Source organism: Eptatretus burgeri, chromosome 12 (genome assembly GCF_056783735.1).
Source record: "Eptatretus burgeri isolate ZD-2024b chromosome 12, Ebu_testis_v1, whole genome shotgun sequence".
Lineage (NCBI taxonomy): Eukaryota > Metazoa > Chordata > Myxini > Myxiniformes > Myxinidae > Eptatretus > Eptatretus burgeri.
The window spans coordinates 76,865,846-76,881,113 of record NC_140972.1 but is presented as its reverse complement, the minus strand read 5'-3'; the positions used below and the strand labels follow the sequence as shown (position 1 = coordinate 76,881,113).

The 15,268-nt window shown below is 44.8% G+C and overlaps 1 protein-coding gene across 7 annotated transcripts in view; it reads left to right on the top strand.

Annotated features, from left to right (window-relative positions):
* FAM53A (family with sequence similarity 53 member A) overlaps window positions 1-15,268 on the top strand; it is a 138,171-nt gene that overhangs the window by 104,534 nt on the left and 18,369 nt on the right. Inside the window, exon 5 of one of the 7 annotated variants that reach the window (XM_085848601.1) lies at window positions 8,351-8,452. The exons of 5 other annotated variants lie outside the window; for them this stretch is intronic. In XM_085848601.1, the coding sequence (XP_085704727.1) occupies window positions 8,351-8,440 (90 nt within the window). In that variant the 3' untranslated portion in view covers window positions 8,441-8,452. The remainder of the gene's footprint in view (window positions 1-8,350; window positions 8,453-15,268) is intronic. One more of the 7 variants, XM_085848602.1, reaches the window with a different exon arrangement.

Genomic DNA, 15,268 nt, shown 5'->3' with positions numbered 1-15,268 from the left:
TCAAGCAGATGTGTGATGGTGTTTTGTGTGTTGATGCTCACCTTTGCGAGGTATAATGAAATGGAAGCCTTTAACATCCCAAAGAAACACAACGCACATTCATATTTTGGGGTAAGCAAAGGCATTTGACAGATTACAGAGGATCTTCACATCCTTGATGTTTATTTCTGTTTACCTGCAAGGAAATGACAAATTTCCCCCCAAAACAGCTTTCTGTGATTTCTTTGTTTAGTTTTATAATTTATTTATTTTACTGTGAAGTCTTCTTCTCTTTCATTTCCATTATGCTCTTCAAAATGGCAGAAAATTATACTCATGAGTTTGATTACCTGTTTCTGCTTCATCATCCTCACCAGTATCTTCCTGTTCGTTCTTCCACTCACGATCGTTAGTTGCACCGAATAAATAAGTTGCACTTGGTGGATGAATAATTTTGGATGGTTCTTCATATTTCAACTTCAGCACATTTGGCCTTTAAAAATGGCTTAAAATTTGCCGCAAAATTTTGCTAATATATTTGACGAGTTGCTTTTTGTTCTCGAGCAATCCATTTTGCGTAACTGCAAACCTACCCACAATCTCCTGCAGTCGAGCTTCCGATGAGCTGGGAGGCCAGAACGAGTCTTTAGCATTGCACAGAGCCCCACCCAGCCTGTCCAGATGGTTGCATTCTGTTGCTAATACTTCTTGCCCCGCCCCCCCCACCTTGCACATCATATATTGCTCAATCATGCCCTTTGTGATGTGTAATGCTGCATTTTGGGGGGGGGGGTTGTGTGTGTGTGTGTGTGTGTGTGTGTGTGTGTGTGTGTGTGTGTGTGTGTGTGTGTGTGTGTGTGTGTGTGTGTGTGTGTGTGTGTGTGTGTGTGTGTGTGTGTGTGTGTGTGTGTCTGTGTGTGTATATGTATGTATATATGTATGTATATGTATATGTATATATATTTATATATATTGCTTGTTCTATTGCACCTTTAAGGCAAAAGTCATTAAATAGGTCACGTCAGTAAATTGTGGGCAACGTGATACAAATAATTATTTTTTTTAACCATTGAAGATGGATGGATGGATGGATGGATGGATGGAGGTTACATTTTCACTGTTGTCTGTCTGTGAGCAGGATATATCAAAAACTTGTGGACGGATTTGGACAAAACTTGGGCAGGTTGCATGTGACGAGGACCAATTGATTAGATTTTGGTGAAGATCCAGATCCAATAATTTTTTTTAATGATTCTTCACCATTGAGGGATTGGACCAAAAATGATATAGAGCACGATATCTCAGTTATGGTACATCTTTAAACCCTGGTGTTGTCTTCGTGTTTAGGGTGGTGGGCTTGGGATCTTCGGGTCCCGGGTTCAAGCCCTGTTCGCTGTTGAATTAACACCAGGTGGGGTTAACTCAGCCTGTCATCCTTCTGAGGTCAGCAAAATGAGTACCAGTGTACTGGAAATGCATCAGCGATGCCCCCATACTTGGTAGCGGTGGCTGCACCGTTGTTCATAGCCAGTGAAAGCATGAAATCATGCCACCACAATAAGTGGATAATACAAAAAAAAAAAAAATTCACCTAAGGACAGATTCGGACGAAACTTGTTGGATGAGTTGAGTCAGGTCAGGTCAGGTATGCGCTGGAGCAGCGCGTCGCTGCGTCCTCTTTCCGCCGATACTCCAGGGGCCTCCATCTGGCCATCCCTCCAGGCAGATGCTTGGCCCATCCCTATCTCCTTGAAATGCTGAAATATGAAATACCTGCCCCCTAATATCCTCTCCCTCTGGTGGTGGTCAGTATAAAGTACTTGTAATTTGCACTGTATACGTTCCATGTTACCACGTGTATTGTGCAAAACTACAAGTTTTCCTCAGTTGACTTGTAATACAATCTGCCACCACCACTGGGTGGCACTACATATTGCAGTTGATGACAAACAAAGCTCATCTTTCAGTTTTATTACTTCTGCCACTTAAGATGGACAGAGGTTATATTATATTGTTGTGGGGCCGGGACGTCGGCCGACGAGCTCGACCACCAGATGGAGCAGGAGTCGGCTCGTCCGATCACCCAAAATTCAGATCGTCGCCCCGGATAAGTCCGAAGTCAACGGGTCCTTTGTTTTGGACTGTGAAGGGTCAATATTTCCACCACGTGGTACAGGGTTATTTGCCAAATCTTCAAAATACCTGGAGACCACGTGGCAATCTACCGAGTCTTCACACCCTCGACGGAACTCGTATGGAAACGAGCCGCTTAGCGCGCTCGTTCCGTGTGCGATTCCGATCGGTTTAATCGCTGAGAACCGTCGGTCCCGATTGTCCCGTTACAACGGCCACAGCAGTGGCCTTGCTAATTTTCCCCAGCACGCGACACGCTTGGTTAATGAAGGAATTGACACTAACAAGCTGAAAACATTTAACAAATGTTGGGTTTATTTATACAACAATAATGGGGGGAATTAGGAAAGCATGTAAGAACAGAATTAAACCGAATAAAGCAAGGCAATGATATACAGCGAGAGAGCACTTGTACAATTCACTACTTACTGACTGGCGCCACAAACACACATACGCACACACCCAAAAATGGTCGGACCAAGTGTTCTTTATTGACCTATCTTGGACCTGCCCGTCTCATGCGGTCTTCAAGGACCAGGTCCTCGGGGCTGAACTGGACCCCCAGCACCATCCGGACGACCCAAGCGAGCAAAGTCGGCAGGCGAAGGCTGGCAGGAGAAGACCCTCCGTGCGCAGCCATTTTCAAGAACCAGCGGAGAACGACAGAACAACGCACACACCGCGCCAGACCCAGAACCAGCTCGCGCGAACGCGCAGACCGCACTTATAATTATACCCCCCACTTCGGAGGAGGGGGGGCTCCTCCTCGCGACCTTCCCTCTATCACTGGCTGGTGTTGGTGCGCAAAGTCGCTCTTCGTCTCTCTCACTGGCCAAAGCGGGCGGCAATCCCCTTGATTGGCCCGGGGGCGTGGTGACCTCACGCAGCCCCCTTTCCTCCTGTCGCGGGCCCGGATTGGCTGAGTGACGGTCACCCCACCAGCTGCACGCCGATTGGTCGAGGGCTGCCGCGTGGCTCCTCCCCCAACTCCACCTTCTTCCAAAGGACCGCCCCTCTCACAGTCAGGGAAGTTGAGCAACGTGTTTCTGCGGGGGCTCTGCCCACCCCTGACGTTGGCCAGAGCGAGGTGAAAGAAGCGAAGTGAAGGTGAGGGTGATGTGGTGTCGTCGGCGTTGATGTTTGTGGTGTAAAAATAAACGAAAAGAAAACCTGACTATTAAAATAACTCCACAGCGCAGGAACATTTAATTACCCATTAGACCAGGGACGGGACCCTAACTGGCAACATGTACTTACCTATATAACTGATCTAAAGGACCTGTATGTTGTGTGCTCATGGCTTCCAGATTCGCAACAATATTTCACCCCTGTCTGTCTGTCTGTGAGCAGGATATCTCAAAGTTATGGACAGATTCGGACAAAATTTCGTGGACAGGTTGGGTGTGTGAAAAGGACAAATTGATTAGATTTTGGTTAAGATCAGGTCCAGATACGATAATTTTTTGTGTGATTCTTCACAAATAAGAGATGGGGCCAAAAACGATATATTTTATTATATTACATTACATTATGTTATATGATATATGTGTCACAATATCTCAAAGTTGTGAACTAATTCGGCTGAAACTTGGTGGATGAGTTGGGTGTGAAGCAAGAACAAGCCTATCAGATTCTGGTTCAGGTCCGGATGCAGATGTGGCCCGTCAGTAGGGTACAAAACTTAAACTTTTCAGCCTGGCGGAGGTATGCACTCTTCCAAGTGTGGTTCTAGTACTGTATATATTGCCATTATATAATCATATACTTTGCAATAAAAGCGAGTAACTCCTGTTCATGTTTTTGCTTACCTTGTTTATTTTCTTAACCACTTTTTACTGCAATACTGATCTGACTCTGACTACAGTCCTGTTGTTTTACACCTAATAAATGCCTTCCCGCTATCCTTAATAGCACTTGTATTTCTAAAGCTGTTAGGAGTGATTGAGGGGAAAAAATGTCGATGTAGAGAAGTTTCAAAGTGAATTTTTTTATTTTTTATTTCTGGAGGTGTTGTTGAGCTATGTTAAATGATTAAAGGGAAGACAGAACTGGCCCTCAGATGGATGGTGGTTTTGTAGATGGGAGAAAAGGCAAATTGGGGCATGAAGGTGAGCTGTCGACCTTGGTGAGTGGGTTAGATGATAAACATGTTCTCAGTGGGTCTTAAAAGTTCTCATGATGCGATAACAGAACAGAGTGGAGGGAAACGTTTATGTTGTTTTGAACTGATGCGTGCCTCAGCCAAACCCACCTTCCACCAACATCCCCTATTTCCTTTCCCTTTCCATCTCATTTCCTGTTCGTCTGAAATCTTCTTTGCAATCTCCTCATTTTGAGCATTAAAGGAGGAACGATGGGGTTGGTGGTTGTATCAACTCAGACATTTTGCTTGGGTAACATGTAGCTTGTCGGTGTTCCTTTTTCCTTTTCACTGATACTACTATCTGCAAAAATATTCCTCACTTTGTGAATCTTTTAAACAAGCACCAAGTACTTAAAAAAAAATTGTATACATAATTGAGTTTCATGGAAGGGCTCAAACTTTGAATAGCTCAGAATGCAGCAGCACAACAGGAACAGTGAGGTGGGGGAGCGGGGCATTGCCAGTGGCTGTAATTGGCACATGGGGTGGACAAGATTGATACAGAAGAAGAAACTGGAAATTTGGAAGGAGGGCTGGGGGGGGGGGAGTTAACAGGGGTAGAATATGGGATGATCTAAGACGGTGGTGCACAGATGGGAAAAGGAGAAACTAATGAATGATACTGTGTATTGTTTTCCTATATATAGATATATATATATATATATATATATATATATATATATATATATATATATATATATATATATATATATATATATATATATATTGTTGCGGGCTGGGGGTCTGGGTGAGAAGACCACGAGGGAGGAAAGCGATTTCGGGTTACCACCAGATTCCCTGGAATCGCAGGCCGTTGCACACGGATAACTCAACCACGTGACTTAGGGTCCTCCGTCTAATATCAGTTACCTAAAAATAATCACGTGACCCAATTACCGGGGGACGTGCCCTACGCCTTGTCTGAACTGGATCAGATGTAGCTGAGCAACACTGACAAGGATGCACTGGCTAAAAGGAATGGATCGTTGGGAATAAGTCCCGGCTATGCTCGGATACGGACCATGCTGGATCAATGAAAGAAAAGATAAAAACGAGCTGGGAACATTTCTACAAAAGGATTTATTGCAGGCAGGCGAGGAAAAATATCTGGCACAGTGAAGGTAGTTTATTGTTGTGTGGAGGTAGAGATACCAAGAAATGTGAGGTGCGACAATATAACGAGCAACTTACAAAACCAGACACAGAGCAGACCGATCCCGATATAATTCTTCTGCATCTTAACTTAAGCGAGGACAGATGCCATGACACACACACGCACACACACACGCACACACACACACACACGCGCACACACACACACACACACACACACACACACACACACACACACACACACACACACACACACACACACACACACACACACACACACACACACACACACACACGCACACACACCGTTTCACCTCCTGAAACCCACCCACATGTGGAGATTGGCAACAGCAACTTGCACGTACATACACATTGAGACCTGGCAGGGATTAATTTCACTTTCTGGAATCCATTCAGTAAGTTCTCCCCTAACATCATCCCAGTTAATATTGTTTTGTTAAGTCGCTGATTATATTAGAGAACATACTCGTTTAAAGTCATTCACCGTTCTATTATTAAAGTCGTTTTACCTCTAATTTAGTACCAAACTCATGGTTTTCCTAATTTTCATGAAGCTGCAGTATACCGTACATCATACCGTAAATACTGGTGTATAAGCCCACCCAGAGTACATGCAGTATAGGCCTTGTATTCCTGTACATCGACAACATCGGTGGTTGCGTCACCCTATCAGATCTCAGGTGTTTGACAGGTACTGTAGTGATCCACCTGATTATCTGCCACGTGTTTATATGTTAAACTGATGGAAACATCCTCAAGTGCATTGATAACATTAGTGGGTCCTGGGTTGAAGTTACTCAGGTATGCATGAGTGGTGCTTGAAGGAAGTTGTGGCCTGGATGTGTCAATGACTTGCAAGGATTTGAAGATGATGTCCTCGCTCTGAAGAAAGTTATCCTCTGCTTGGCCAATACAGCGGGTTCTGATGAGGTGGAAGAAGCAGACGTTACACAACTTCTGCAATCACACAGAGAAGAGCTAACGAATGATGATCTGAAGTAACTGAGGATGATATTCAATTGATTTGTTTAAATGGTTTTTTTTTTTTTTACTTGTACTCTATTTGTACAGATACATGATGGAAGTGAATAGACACCATGATTTTTAAAGGATTTATTAATTGAACATTTGAAATGTATTTGATCCATTTTAATACAAACACTAGTATTTGGTAGACCTGCCATTTGCAGATTTCAATGCTTTTACTCTTTCCGGCATTGAACTAACGAGTTCTGAAATTTTATCTTGTGGGATTTCTGCCCAGGCTTCATGCATGTGGGTTAGAAATTCTGCCAAAGATGTTGGTTTCCTGGACTTTTCTGCACAGCTAGATTCAATATGGCCCAAAGGTGTTCAAATGGGATTCATGTAAGGAGACTGACTTGGCCATGGAAGTCACTTGATCCCATTTCTGTTCTGCTATTCTTTGGTCTTTTTTTGCAGTGCAGCACGGAGCTCCATCTTCCATGAACAGTATTGTTTTTGATCATCTGACCAATGGAGAAGACAGGGAGACGTCCATCCTCAAGGATAGAAATGTCTTAGTGTTGATGTTGCCAACACACTCCACAAGCTCTGACCGACCAGCGTTCCAGATTGCTCCCCACACCATCACTGAAAAACCACCCTGTTTGACAGTTGGCTGCAATCGGTTCAAAGAGAACCTTTGACTGGGAAGTCCCCGGACCCATACGCGTCCACTGTCAGAAAATTGGGACTCGTCTGAAAAAATAAGTTTTCCAAAACTCCAAGGGTCTGGTGGCCATCTCGTCAGCCCACTTCTTTCTCCTTTGAATGTTGGCTTGTCGAAGAAGAGGTTTTATCCTTGATGCTCTCCCATAGTAGCCCAGTTGATGAAGGTACAGGATGGCAGTTCTTGAGCTAACTTGGACCTCCTCTGCAACATCTGCTGTCTTGCAACGGAGTTTTCTCAATGGACCGCTTGACAGCTCAAAAGCACCTTTCTGAGGGCCCAGGTCGACCATAACGGGAAGCTGTGGATTCCTTGCCTTCGCTGGTGAATTGCACAATCACCCAATTGATCGTAGAAAGCGAAATGCCAAGGTTCTGAGCTGTCTGACGCTGGCTGACTCCACCTTCCGATTGGCCAACAATTCTTCCTCTTTGAAAATCGCAAAGGTCGTGTGCTTCCTGGGTTCGAGGCATAGTTAATTGTCATACACGACCCAGGAACTCGTTTCTGCAAATATATCGTTGAATATTAGGACAAATCGCTGAGTAAAACTTGCTTTATTCAGATTATATTAATAAATTTAAGGTGTCTATTTCCTTCTGTCATGTCGAAATAATGTCTTTTGTCTGGTGATAATTTTTTCCCTGGAACCTCACTCCCCCTATTTACATCAATTCCTATGGGGAAATTGGATTCGCTTAAAATCGTCTGTTCGTCACACTTTTCAAGAACATAACTACAACATTAAACAATGACTATGTATATGGATATATATATATATATATATATATATATATATATATATATATATATATATATATATATATATATATATATATATATATATATATGTCACACACACACACACACACACACACACACACACACACACACACACACACACACACACACACACACACACACACACACACACACAGTGCCGTTGTACGCACACGCGCAAACGTACATATGCATAAATACATAAGAATGACAAACACAGATTTACCTTTAAACAGAGTTCTTTGAAAGAGGAATTAAAGTGGGAAATTAGCAATATTTAATTCAAAAATATATCGAGGAACAGAACACAAAATGTCGATCTATGCTGTATGCTTTCACAGCTAGATCATGGCAAACACGTGGTCGAATGGACCTTATTGGTTTTATATATGTATCGATGTCGAAGTGAGGGGTGGATTGTATTAAAAGATCATCGCACATACAGGTAAAACAAAATGTCCTGTAAAAATATAATTGTGCATTTTCAGCGAATGAGGCACCAACCGCACGGCACTGCAAGGCCCAACGCAGGTGGAAACGTGCGTCGTCTCGATCCTGGATTGAAATATAACCTTTGAAAGGTGAAGAATGTGAGTTTTGTGAAACATTTCATTTGAGTTTTCTGCAAAGACTTTAGGTAACCTTTAGTGTAGTTTGTAGTTTGCATTTCAGATTGAAGGCAAACTTGTCTGAAAGTGATTGCCTTGCCCCAAATCTCATTGAACCAGGGCTAGCGGCATGATAATGGCAAATGAGGGGAAAAGCAGGAACAAACAGTTTGAGGACACGATTGCCGTATAGGTCAGCCCCACTCGTGGTTATTATTCACTGGTTAATTTTGTTGACTATTCAGTGGCATGAACTGCCTTGACTCTTTTGCTGAAAAGCATTTTTTTTTCTTCTTCTTTTGTCATGTGAGGTGTCCTTTTGCTTATTTATTTTTATGGCGCCAGAGGCATTATGTTTTCGTGTTGTCCGTCCGCCTGGCTCTCTGTCCGTGCGTCAGTGATGGGCTTTCGTTAACGCAATAACTTTAGAACGACTGAAGGGATCTTAGTCAAAGTTGGTACAAGTATGTATAATGGAAAGATGAACTGTAAAGATGGGTCAAATGGTCAAAGGTCAGAGGTCCTGTTGGGTAATAATTCTGTACTGCATTAACTTGTAAACCGGTGATGGAATTTTGACTAAACTTGGTGAAGTATATATTACGATGCAAATATGAACTGATTCGATTTCAGCATCGAGTTTAAAGGTCACCGGTAAATTGCTCGCTTTTGTAGCTAAACTTTTAATTGCTTGCTGTACTCATATTGTTGGCAAAAATCTACCATAACCTCTCACCTTTTATTTTTTATTTTTTTCAATCACTTGTCTCTTAAACTATGCAAGCAAAGCAATTTATTTGCAGTTTCAGTAATGTTTTGGCAAGCCAAATGTTTGTTTTGTTTGGTGTTTTATGCCTGAGGAAGGGTGGAATGGATGAGATGTATTCATTGTAACTTGTACTGAAAACTTGCTTTTCTCAAAGCCGTATTCGAGCTTTCCATTTTGAAATGGGCTCGAAAAATGTCTGAAGAAATTGTCCTTCAAGTAGTTTGTTTCCCAGTTGAGCTGTCAACATTGTCTGTTACACTGTATATCCTAGCTCAAGGTACAGTGGTGACCCTGGCAAGCTTTTCTCTCAGGTTGGCCAAAGCCACTTCCCTTCTGCCAAACTTCCTCCTTACTGATTAGGGCCTGCTGTTACATTAGGTACTGGCACTAACATTTGAGTTTTATTTCTCCGAATGTTTTAGTCGTTGAAATGGATGGACCATCATTAGAAAGAAAACAAAATTGTTCAATTACTTTTGTTCGGCCATGAAATGCCAACAATTTTCAGACTTTACTCATTTGAGCATTCGAATTTTTATTTTTATTTTCTGGTTTTGACAGATGCGATTTAAAAAAAAAAATTTTTTTCAATGGAAATCATGAATGAAGCAAAGAACAAAAGTCAACAAACAAAACTTTCTTTGATTGCAATACACATTTGTTTGCAGTTTAAACATGCATTGGTATAAAGATGTGGAAATGTAATGAAATATGTTAACAAGGAAGGTGCCCGCGCTCAAGTGACGAAGGGGTAGGGGGGGCCACACTTTATTTTGGTTGAGTCTGATGTGGGACAATTGTTATCTGCAGCAAAAGTGGCATTTTGGATTCCCCCCTCCCTCCCCATACTGTTAAATGCCTTGCTGGTATGCAAGAAACCACCTTGCCAGCAAGGCATTTTGCAGTATGGAACGCATGAGGCTTAGTGGCATCAAAGTTTTAGAGTGCCCTGAATCTGAGAGATCATCGGTTCGATCCTTACCCCTGCCAAGTCCTACAAAATACTTTAAAATGGTACATGCTGCTTCCTTGCTTAATGCTCAGTATTTAAAAGGATAAGGCATGGACACACCACCATACGTTGGCAACCATTGCAAGGTTTATGGGCCTCATGGCCTCCTGCATTGAAGTTCCTTGCAAGGGACCTCGTATTTGCTGCAAGTTGGTGCCAAATGCCATACGTCCAGAACCAACTCTATGGGGGGAAAAAAATAATACGATGTGTGACAGCTTCTTCCCTTGGCACAGCACAGCTCTGACAAGAATGCCATCAAACAATTCTGAAAGCATGGATCGGTATCTGTGGAAAAGCTGACCACCTCTATCAAGTAACACTCAACTCAGGAGTTGTTAAACATGCATTGGTATAAATAAATGCATGTTAAACTGCTTACAGGAGGTGCAACAAATAGGAATAAACATAATCCATTAAATTGTGTTCGTATCAGATGATTAAAAGAAAGTTGATTTGCGATCAGGATTGTTCGTTTTGTTCTGGCATGGCACTACAATGTTTTCATTATTCTTCATTGTGTCTTGGTTTTCAGTGATTGTTTACTGGTGCATCTCGATCGATACATCATATTGGATTGTACCATCTTATTTCCCCCAATATTACTTTTGATGTTCTGAATGGGGTAAAATATGTATAATATGTAGGGATTAGAATCACTGTTCTGTTAAACAATTGCTATTTTCACTTGGGAAGTGTGAAAATATGATTTTCTTTTTATGTATATTATATTGTTATCCTGAACTTAAATTTTTTTTATCATTTGACTTCAGATTTTGACATTGTGTGTAGATGGTGATTTTGTCATTCGAACAACTCTTCGGCCATGAATCATAGTACTTATCGCAGAACTGATTGAATTTTTTTGGGGGGTGGGGGGGTGTTTGCGATGAATTATATCAGCTTGGTACTTATTTTTGGCTTGGTTAGTTTGATGATGAAAGAAAATGTAATAGTTTGATAATGCTTCTTTAGGCATTGTTTCGAGCTTGTCCATCTGGTTTTTTTTTTTTGTGACTATAACTTATGAAACTGAAGGAAACTAAAGTTGGCACAATTATGGACAGTGCAACAAAGATGAACTGATTAGATTTTGGGTTCAAAATGTCTGTCTAATCTCATGTGACCTTTCATTGAAATTATTATTGTTATTATGTTTTTCATGGAAATCGCTTCAAACAAGGCATTGTCAGTCGAGGTAAGAGGCTACCACAACAACTTGTGAACCAGTGGAGGGATTTCAATCAAACTTGGCACAAGTATGGACTCGCACAAAGATGAACCAATCCAATTTTTGATTGAATAGGTCAAAGGTCACGTTCCCTTTGAAAATCGTTTTGCAGACCACAGCTTGAGTTGGAAGTGCATCTTATGTTCTTTCTCTTTCTTGCAAGCTTTTTCATCAATATCAAACAACAGTGGGTTGATATCTAACACAGGCGCAGGTATGTCCATTGACTTAGTTGTGTCGAATTCTATTTTGTAGTTCATCTTTTGTCGGTTTATTTATTTATTTTTACAGCGCGTGCGCTGGTATACAATTGCACCAAGTTTGAAATGTCCCCGGTGTTTACCATGTCTCCGGTGTCCCCCCCCCCCCCACCCACACGCCTCACGTGACAGCCGTGACAGTTGGGCGAGTCCGTGTTCCTGCACAATCAACATTTCCTGCACAGGGAATCCATCCTGAGCCATGGATTCTACACATTCTACATCCATTTCTAATACCCCCGGTTCCCGCTCGCCTTAAGACGCCATCTTGCTTCTCGTGAAGGGTTAATTTAGCTCGCTCGTAATTTGGAGGGAATCGGGGGTCGCTTCTCTCACACCTGGACCGATTCCCGTGAATTTAGCTGGAGACAGGAGAGCCCGTTTTCCTGTTCCCCGATACCAGTGCCGCGAGGAGGGCGATGGATTTGTATCGCACGACCTGACACCAGTGTTACGAGGAGGGCGATGGATTTGTATCCCACTCCTGACACCAGTGTTACGGATTCTCGCCCGCCGGCGTGCGGACGGCCACGTAACTCGAATCGCGGCACGTCGCCCACCGGACGGACAATCCAGTCGTGACCCTCTCGGACTCACGCCGGGAACCAGTCACGGGTGGACCTTTCGGTCTCACCGCGATCGAGCCAATCAGCCCCCGCGTGGGATAGGGTTGCTCGCCAAATTCGACCTACCTAAGTACCCACACGGAGGGTAGACCGGGCGATCGCACCTCGCCGCAGGTCGACTTCGGACACGGGCCACTTAAGCGACCCGTTCCGTACTATCGGGATAACCGAGCGGTGTTATCGTCGGCCTCGACGGTTCGATTAATTATCGGGCGTATTCAGCCCACTACCAACCCTTTACGTGAAGCAAGATGAGGATTCAATGAAAGAAATGACGAAGCGAAGCGGGAAACAGTTCAACACAAAGCACATTCATTCGCGACGAACGGAAAGCACACATATTCAATTCCACCAAAAGCACATAGAAAAGAAGAGAAACACAATGCAATTTTTACACAAAAAGCAAATGCGACAATGCAGATCTAATACCGATTACGCGAGCACACGGCAACACTTGTACAATTTTACTTCACAGACGGCGCCGACAACACATACCCAAAACCAAGGAAAAGAACACCCTCAAAGATGAGGCGGGCCTGAGGCCGAGACCGGGTCGGGCCTACCCGTCTGGTGATGAGACGCGGAGCGGCGATGGTGCCTCAACTCCGCGGGCCTCGCGGGCAGTGTCTGGTAGGGGGTGGGAAAAGGGCCCCCTTGGTCGCACTATCTCAGCGCGGGGGGAAACAGGAGGGGGTTGCTGATGCTCGGGGTATAGAGGATTTCTACTCTGCCTCGAGTCCCGCGACGAGCGTCTCCACCTCGGCCAGGTCGCGCCGTCGGCCTCCCTGGTGTGCAGCTCCTGGCACGACGCGAGCACCCCCTCGTCTGCCCTCGCCGCCTCTCCACAGCTCCGTCCCCTTCGCTCCGACTCCAACGCACACGACGACGACCAACTCCTTCTTGCTTCTTCTTCCCAACTCCACCGACTGCGAAGTCTTAACTCCCTATTCTTGACTGACGAACGCGGTCGCTTATATCAGCCCCGTGGCTTCGCTCTCTCATCTTTGACCCCCTCCCTTCGACCTTTCACCTCGCTCCCCATTGGCCCGAGAAAAAGTGGGCGTGAATGCATTTTGATCCATAAATTTGCATATAGCGATCGCCCTCCAACGCCCTGGAGGCGGGGCCAAATCGCCCCTCGCTCACCGATTGGACGGAACAAAAGTGGGCGTGTGTCGTTTTTGATCCGTTTTTGAAGCTGAAAATCCGTGGTTTTGTACACGCTGTTCGGCGCGCGCCCTGCACGAGTCCAACACCGGTACCCACAGGCGGCGCAAGAACGGTGGCGATGCGACGGTTGCGAGGTGTGACGTGAAGCGGCGCCGCGGTGGGTGGTTGATGTTGTGGTTGGTGGTGGTAACAATGGCGATTGGTCCAAAATAAAGATAGTAAAAGAAAAACGGCTATCCTGAAGAGTCGCAGCACGCATAAATGACATGTATTCCCACTAGACAACGGGTTTGGGCCTAACTACACATATACTTACCGAGATACCTCACCTAAGGGACCTGAATGGTGGTTTGCGAATTTGGTAACCACAACACTACCCCCTCCCCTTTTTACAGACTCGTCCCGAGTCGTCAAATTTTCGTGTGCCATCATGTGTAGTTTTCCCCTAGTACATTTTACCTACGGATCCCTGAGTGCGACATTCATGGTATTCGTGTCCCCAAAATAAATAACCTGAGGGCTGCGTAACTACCTAAACAAACTCACTCACACGGACGACTTAAATAAAATTGCCGGCGCTAGACAGATATGCCAGGGGCGCACTCATATGTACAGTACATCTTAACCTTAACTTACAAATTTTACACTAAACCATGGCCCAGGATCAATGAACTCTGCAAAAGAAAAGCAGTTAGCAGGGAGCCAGGCTGCTCGCATGCAGTCTCTGGCTCAAAACAATGCAGGTGACAGGGAACGTGGCTGGCTGCTCACACGCAGTCCAAGGCCTTCCCTTTTGAACTGAACGCAGTGAACCACAACGGTGCATGGGCTGCACAATGCAGTCTCCGTGCCAGCTCAAGTGGCACACGCAATGAACACAACGAATGGATGGATGAATGGTTTGAACGCAAACACGGTGCACGGGCCGCCACTGCAGGCCCGTGTTGTAGCTGCCAACAGGGCAGTTCTCGCAGCTTGCAAACTGTTGCCTTGCGGATCCTGGCGCACATGGAAATGAACAGGGGGGGGGCAAAGCAAAATTGAATGGGACTGGTGAACGTGGGCAGTGGGCATGGCATGGCAAAGGCAGCAGGCAAACACAGCCCGCAGAAGAAGGCCGCTGTAGGCAAACACAGCCGGCAGATGAACTGGCCGGCACAGGCCTTGAAGTACCACAGCTGCAGATGAAGTGGCCGGCACAGGCCTTGAAGCAAAACACGGCCAGCCGATGGCACAGGCCTTGCAGCAACACAACAACTGCCGATGAAGTTGGTCAGCCTTTGCCGTTCCGTGGATGTTGGTGGAGGGAGTGCGGTGGTGCTGGCCACTTGGAAGGCGGGCTCGGACCTACCTACCTGTCTCCCTCCCACCTATCGCCTTTGCCTGTCACTGTACATACCCACTCCCTTAATTTGTCAAACCCCAATTTAGCCCCAACTTATTTTTTTATTTTTACTTCCCCACTATAAATCGTCCCCTAACCCCCTTTATCGTCCTTGTTCGGTAAACCTATCCTGTCACCTAGCCTACTCCCAACCCCTACGTTCCCTTCCCGGAGGGGAATAAGGGAGAGCTAACGTCCTGTGTCGAGGCCCAACGAAGCCTCAGAATGGCCTCCCCAGAGTTCCGCGATCTTAACACCAAGTGGGTCCAGCGGCCCACAACGACAGCGAGGGGATGGATGGTGCGGAGGGGTACACTTCCTAATCTACCCTAACCATTTAACTGTT